We start from the raw sequence: 8,122 nt of genomic DNA on the forward strand, positions 1-8,122 counted from the left end.
TGAAAACCTATCAGTAAATAAGTGCCCAAGATGTTAATTAAGAATAAATACACATGCGTGCATGCTAAGTGGCTTTAGTTGTGTCCAACTCTTTGGGACCCTATGAACTGTAGCCCACCAGGCTCTTCTGGGATGGGATTCTCCAGGCTGCCATGCTCTCCTCCAGAAGGTCTTCCTGACCCAGGGATCTAACCAGCTTCTCTTCTGTCTCCTGCATTACTAGCAGGTGGGTTCCTTACCACCAGCACCAGCTGGGAAGCCCCAAGAATAAATACATATGTATCCCAATTTCTGCATACTGTTAGGCCCTTTGATTGTTATCTGTTATGTTGTTGCTGTTTAGTCATGAAGTCTGTTTTCTACTATGTGAGTGTGTGTGTGCATGCTCAGTCATGTTGATTCTTTGCTACCCCATGGACTATAGCCCACCAGGCTCCTTTGTGCATGGAGTTTTCTAGGCAAGAATACTGGAGTGGGAAAGTGCCCTTCTCCAGGGGATCTTCCCGACCCAGGGATCGAACCCATGTCTCTCACATCTCTTGCACTCGTAGGCCAATTCTTTACCACTGTGCCACCTGGGAAGCCATGCTATTGTTTAGTCACTAAGTCGGTTATCTACTATAGATATTATTAAATAGATTTCAAAAACATTTAATGGACAAATGCTTAAAAAGATACACTGTCTTATAAGCTTTTATTACGTCAGCTATCTGTGATGAAAGTTACAAGTAATAAGCATCATTTTTACATAATTACTAGTAATTCATAAAGTTTATGTTTGGAGAGATCACATGAAAACTGGGTTCAGAAGAAATGTATCATGGGTGGATGGATAGTAGATAGGATGAATTGAAAAATACATATCTAGCTACAACTCTACATGAGCTCTTATTATAAATCAGTACTATGTATTCTACTTGATAAGACAGAGAGTTTTAATTTCAGACAAGAATAATGGGTGTCATCATAAAGACATTTAATTGCTTGTCGGAAATTCCTTTGAAGATACTAATCAATTGCTTAAGAGTGACAATCATCATCAACTACAAGCAAATGTGTTTTGGGCAAAACAGAGTCATAAAGAGCTGTGAAAGGAGATGGGCAGGGTAAAGCTCAAGGGTCTTACTCTCTGAGGACTAAGAAAGGGTATACCTTGCTGATGCAGAGGGTCAAACTTGGAGAGAAAACTAGGAACCAGATTCTGATGTTTTAGTATCAACTTGACTCTGTCCCCAGAATTAAGTCTGTGAGCTTTAGATTAAAAAACTTGTGGCTCAATTCCTACCTCTACTACTCAACACTGTGTAATCTTGGGAAAAATTACTCTCTCTGAAGACCATGTCATCATTTATAAAGTGAACTAATAATAGCTACCCTGTGTGGATGTTGTAAGAAGTAAATAAAATAAGATTTTAAAAGACCTTTTTCACAAGTGGGCTCTTTTTAAATGTTAGTTCCACTTTCCCTTTCTTGGATTGGCTTGTTGAATCCGGAGAACCTGGATAATCTTATTTAGATTTCATAGAAAACAATCCATTATTATAAAAAACATTTAATATCCCCCCCCCCCTTTTTTGGTAACTCTATACCTATTATTTTCTTTTGTTTCATTTTTGTTTGGCTTCTCACCCTCTCTTTCATTATAGTTATAGTGAAAGTGTTAGTTGTTCAGTAGTGTTGAACTCTTTGCGACCCCATGGACTGTAGCCCATCAGGCTCCTCCGTCCATGGAACGCTCCAGGCAAGGATACTGGAGTGGGTAGCCATTCCCTGCTCCAGGGGATCTTCCCAATCCAGGAATCAAACCCAGATCTCGTGTTGCAGACAGATTCTTCACTGTCTGAGCCACCAGGGAAGCCCCACACTATAATTACTAGTTGATAAAAGAAATGAAACCAAACTGACTAAACTGAAAAACAAAACAAAACAAAATGATGAAAAAACTCATCTTAAATTAAGAAGAGAAGGGGAAAAAGAACAAAAAAGATTCTAACAGTGAGTACAAGTCTATGTTCCATCCAATTTCAATACAAATAATTAAGTAGTATGTGCCAGGAAGTGTACATGCGTTATCTCACTTAATCTCCAGTTTCCCTATGAAATAACTCCAATTTATGAAGGACTATATTATATTCATGGGGTCGCAAAGGGTTGGACACGACTGAACGACTGAACTGAGTGACTGACTGATTTTATGGTTCAGAGAAGAGCACTGGCTTGCTCAAGGACTTACAGCTAATGAGAAACAGACTTGTTTTTCACACCAGAAACTTCCAAGGTGAATGATCTTTTCATTATGTTACAATTTCTTCTACAGTCATAAAAAGTAAGGGAATAGGTAGAAACTCAACAAATGACAGAGAAGAAAGTCAAATCTGTGAAGTCTATGAAGAACAAAGAGGGTTCTTGAATGTCTACCCGGAATAGAAAATTAGGGTGCCCACAGGGGATCCACAATTCCTTTGATTCCTAATTGCTTGAGGATTATCTTGATTACTGTGTAGTCTTTCCTCAGTCATGAGCTCTCTCAACATCCAGCATTTGATTGCTCCCTGTGCTCAAGGGCTCCTGCCCCCTGAGTCCTGGGATGTATCATGGATGGGGCTCCAGAGGGTGTAAGAGATCATTTAAAAACCCACGAATGTAGGAGATCTTATTTCTGCTAACTCTGAAGAAATCACCCTAGATGATGGGCGAGCCATCAGACATATACTGTCCTCTCTCTCTGTAATCCTGAATGGAAAAGACCATTTGGGGGTCTACACTTAGAGAGCCCAAATCCATTTCCGTGGCACCCAGGCAAGAGAGATGTTCAGAATGCTGAGTCCCACAAGTCTATAGAAGAAACTGAACTTAAAGGTAGGAAAAACAACATTTGTTTTCCTTAACTGAGCCATGTCACTGCTCTGAGCATTTTCCCATCTTCTTTAATTTTTACTTTTACTCCACCATAGACTCCTGACTAGCATTGTTGGAAGCAATCATGACTAAGAGCTTCCTTCCCATTTTGTGCAATGGTTAGAGTCCTTTCCTCCATTCACCCCACAAAATAGCATGCAGAAATACATTCATCTATTATTTCTTTTGTTGTTCCTTAATAATTAATTCAGCATCTGTCACTTTTAAAGAACCACACACTTGTTTAAGTATAAAAATTAGTTGCATATTCTCCCTGACAATGAGGAAAATTCTAAGACATGGAGAAAATAATAATTTTCATGATAAATGGTATGCAAAAGACATTCCCCTGACCTCTTCCGAATCATATGACAAATGTATTTATTTCTTATTATATGTGTCCCCTTTCTTCTCCTTTTCCTAAAATGTAGTATTTCTCAAAGTTTGGTGTCTCATTCCTTCTTTGTCCATAATTTACCCTGTCTCTCCTGGTGACTTCATTTAGGCTTAAGATACTAACTCTGATCTTCACACAGGTAACTCTTTCCCAAATACTTTAGCATGGGTATCTCTATAGAAAATACAATTATAATGAACCATTATACAGCATTTTACTGTGTATCAAAATCTTTCCTGAGTATCATCACATTTAATCTTTACAGCAATTCTGGAAGGTAAATATTATCTCAGTTAATCAGAAAAAAAATATTCAGTGGGTACCCTCTATTTACCCAGCACAATTATAAGAATATCCCATATCTTCAAGGGGCACTCAGAACATCAAAATAAAGATCTGTAGGACACATATGAGGGAAAGGAGACTATTCAATGGTTGAACAGAAATGTTCCTATTTTACCCCTCTTATCCTGCCTTAATTATTAATAATGCTTTCTTTGACTCTCAAAAGTGTCCTGCTTGGAATAATATATTTAACTGATTGGTTAAGGTTGAGACTACTGGTTCAGGGAATACTTTCTGCTTATATAAAGATGAGAAATAGAGATTCCAAGATTATAAACAACTTGAGTACATGGAGAGCATTATCTTACCATTTTTCAGGTTTTTTAGAAGACAAAATTATCAATCAGAAACTATTAATAACATTAATTATAAAAGAAAATCAGAGAAGTTGACCAGGAATTATAATTAGAAGTTCAAACCATTATAATTGGACATTTTAAGTTGCATTTTGCATCTCAAAAAAGCAAATTATAATGGTAAAAAGTGTAAGTGAAAAAGACATCTCTCTTCTTTTTTAAAGTTAATTTATTGGAGTATAGTTGCTTTACAATATTGTGTTAGTTTCTACAGTGTAGGAAAGTTAATTAGCTATACATATAGATAAGTCTCTTCTTTTTTTTGGATTTATTTCCCATTTAGGTCACCAAGGAGCACTGAGTAGAGTTCCCTGTGCTATACGGTAGGTTTTCATTAGTTATCTATTTTATGCATAGCATCATGGCATCGCCTCTTGAGAAATTCAGGAGCTCAACCATTGTAGCAGACAGCTGACCACAGCACTCCCTACTGGCCCTTTCATGTTCTTGACATAATGAGTTTTTCCTTTAAAATAAAATGATTATACTCTTAAAAGCAAAGCACAGAATGATGGCTACCAGGGTAGGGGACAACAGGAAATGAGAAATTGCTAATGAATAGGTATAAAGTTTCACTAATGCTGTAAAACATTATGTTCATAGCTAACATTATCTTGTACACTTAAAAATCTGCTTAGAGAGTAGATCTCATGTGAAGTTTTATTGCCACAATAAAATTAAAATTAGAATTTAAAACATTCAGAAGACCCAGAAAAGTCTGCAGAATTGAAATACGTTGGATTTCAAAATTTCAGTAGTTAGCAAACATCAAATAATGCAAACTAGTATAGTCACTATGGAGAACAGTGTGGAGATTCCTTAAAAAACTGGAAATAGAATTGCCATATGACCCAGCAATTCCACTCCTGGGCATACACACCGAGGAAACCAGATCTGAAAGAGACACGTGTACCCCAATGTTCATCCCAGCACTGTTTATAATAACCAGGACATGGAAGCAACCTAGATGCCCATCAGCAGACGAATGGATAAGGAAGCTGTGGCACATATACACTATGGAATATTATTCAGCCATTAAAAAGAATTCATTTGAATCAGTTCTAATGAGATGGATGAAACTGGAGCCCATTATACAGAGTGAAGTAAGCCAGAAAGACAAAGACCAATACAGTATACTAACACATATATATGGAATTTAGAAAGATGGTAATGATAACCCTATATGCAAAACAGAAAAAGAGACACGGAAGTACAGAACAGCTTTGGGACTCTGTGGGAGAAGGCGAGGGTGGGATGTTCTGAGAGAATAGCATTGAACCAAGTATACTATCAAGGGTGAAACAGATCACCAGCCCAGGTTGGATGCATGAGACAAGTGTTCAGGGCTGGTACACTGGGAAGACCCAGAGGGATGGGATGGGGAGGGGGGTGGGAGGTAGGATCAGGATGGGGAACATATGTAAATTCATGGCTGATTCATGTCAATGTATGGCAAAAGCCACTACAGTATTGTAAAGTAATTAGCCTCCAACTAATAAAAATAAATGGAAAAAAAACCCAAAACCAAATAGCCCCAAAATTCATCTTTATATATGATGATTCACTAAAACCTATCATCTACACAGTCTCTAAACATCTACTAATCTCTATACACAAACTAAACACAAGGGTAATAATCAAATTTGTCACTGTTAATTTCTTTTCAGGCAAATAACCTTCAGTTTAGTTCAGTCACTCAGTCGTGTCTGGCTCTTTGAGACCCCATGTTCCGACTAAGAAATATATTCAATTAGAATGATATCATACACCCAAATCTTACTGCTCCTTAAACTGTATCACAAACCATTCTTCTCAACAGAGGTGTGCGTGCCCAAATTGATCTTTGATGAATATTTAGGGTGTTTGAACACATATTTGAGTAACTGTAGCTCTGTAAAGGAGTCAGGAGGGGCAGGCTTCCACATGTTTTCAGGTTGATCTTAAATTTAGGACATTTTTGTTGTTGTTGTATAATTGGTTGTGGACTTATTTCAAACTATGCTCACCTGCTCAGTATAGCACATCCAGTATTTCACTTTGTTAAAGCTTCATATTGCTTTGAATCCCTATTCATAAAGGAATGTGATATACATCTGCTTTGTTAGCCCCTAAATATTATTCCCAGAATTTTTGATTCTTAATTTCAACATCATCTTTATGTGTAAACAAAGATTAGTGCTAATGAATGTATCAGTGTTGTGTCTGTCACAATCAGCCTCCACATTCATGCTTTCTGCTCTTTATTCTCCCCTAGACCTTCCTCCCAGGAACATGAGGAACCACACAGAGCTGAAGGAGTTCATCCTACTGGGAATACCTCAGACAGAGGGACTGGAGACTGTGCTCCTTGTCATCTTCTCGTTCATTTACCCCTTGACCCTGCTGGGCAATTTGCTCATCCTTCTAGCAATTGTCTCCTCCTCGACCCTTCACACTCCCATGTACTTCTTCTTGGGACTCCTATCGATTATGGACATGCTGTTCCCCTCTGTACTCTGTCCCAAGATGCTAGTCTGTTTTTCTGGCCAGAGCCGAGCCATTTCTTACAAGGGATGTGCTGTTCAGCTTTTCTTTTATCATTTCCTGGGCTCGACAGAAGGCTGCCTCTATTCTGTGATGGCTTATGATCGCTTTGTTGCCATCTGTCACCCACTGAGGTATAAGCTCATCATGAGACCTGGAGTCTGTGTTGGTTTGGTCATGGCAGCCTGGTTGGTGGGTTGTCTTCAGGCCACCACCCTGACATCCTTTACCTTTCAGCTACCCTACTGTGGCCCCAATCGGGTGGACCACTTCTTCTGTGACATTCCTGCTCTCTTACCCCTGGCTTGTGCTGACAGTTCCTCTGTCCAGGGAGTAGCTTCCACTAGTATTGGCTTTCTGGCTTTAATGCTTTGGTTGAGTATTTGTGCCTCCTACACATGCATTGGGATTGCCATTTTGAGGATCCGTTCAGCAGAGGGCAGGCAGAAAGCTTTCTCTACCTGCAGTGCCCACCTCATTGCCATTCTCTGTGCCTTTGGACCTATAATCATTGTCTATCTGCATTGCACACCCAATCCCTTGCTAGACGCCACAGTGCAACTATTAAATAATACTGTCTCACCCATGCTGAACTCATTAATCTATTCCTTAAGGAACAAAGAGGTGAAAAGTTCCCTAAAAAGGATTTGCCACAATGTAATATTTATTGTCCTGCAATAAATTAAAGGTTTTACAATGGATTTTAAAATGTATTTACTCTTAACATCACCTACCTACTCAATCAAATAAGTAATCAGATAAATAATCAAATAATATCAATGGAAAAGCTTTCTGTAAAGCATTAAGTTTGCCTAATATGATTTTCTATTTTTGTGCGTAATTATAAACCCTGAGACCCCATAAGTAACTTCATAATTCATACTATTCTCAGTGCATTAATCCTGGGGAAGGAATCCAAGGGAAATTGCAAGAGGCTTGAGACAGATTTCTTGTAATAGACAGCCAATTTTGCCTGATTGAAAGTAGTAAAGATCTATGGCAATCCAAAAATCATCCTTCAATAGCCATCTCTGTGCCAAATTAGCTTTTCTTACTTCACTTAGAATGTAATCATTCCTCGGTTCTACCTATACATATTTCAATTTGTCCATGTTGCTAACAATAGTATTAACCACAATTGCTAGAATATGATCTGTGATGAATATTCCACAGATACCATCTTATGTAATTTTCATATCATCCCCATAAAGGAGTTTCAATTTCAAAAAACAGAACTGTGAGGATTAGAAGCTTCAAATAATGGAGCCAAGTTTGCACATTAAGTTGCAAATCAGACCTCACACTCAGATCTTGTTAATTAAATAGCTCTTACTCTTAATCCCGCTACCACATGACGACCCTGAAGGACATGCTTGGCAATTTATTCAACCTCACTACCTCTCTCCGGAGCTCATGATACAGAGAGAACATTCAGTAAATAACTAGCAAAATATGCACGGACATGGGTTGTGTTTATATGTTGACTTTATTTTTATCTCCATTAATTCTGTGCCACAACTCATTGTATCCTTCTCTATATGGTGGCACTGAGATCTAGAAATAAGTATCTTGCCATTCATAACACATTTAATTACAGTAAAGC

General features: G+C 38.2%; 1 protein-coding gene across 1 annotated transcript; it reads left to right on the forward strand.

Moving 5' to 3' along the window:
* The first annotated feature begins 6,267 nt into the window (after window positions 1-6,267).
* Window positions 6,268-7,200, forward strand: LOC136169361 (olfactory receptor 10N1-like). Its single transcript, XM_065937134.1, has one exon. It carries the CDS (start codon window positions 6,268-6,270, stop codon window positions 7,198-7,200), a length of 933 nt encoding a protein of 310 aa, XP_065793206.1.
* Window positions 7,201-8,122: the final 922 nt, after the last annotated feature.

This window comes from Muntiacus reevesi, chromosome 5 (genome assembly GCF_963930625.1).
Source record: "Muntiacus reevesi chromosome 5, mMunRee1.1, whole genome shotgun sequence".
Lineage (NCBI taxonomy): Eukaryota > Metazoa > Chordata > Mammalia > Artiodactyla > Cervidae > Muntiacus > Muntiacus reevesi.

Excerpts from the sequence above, each read along its gene's own strand:
- LOC136169361 (XM_065937134.1), top strand. The coding sequence starts at position 6,268 with ATGAGGAACCACACAGAGCTGAAGGAGTTCATCCTACTGGGAATACCT.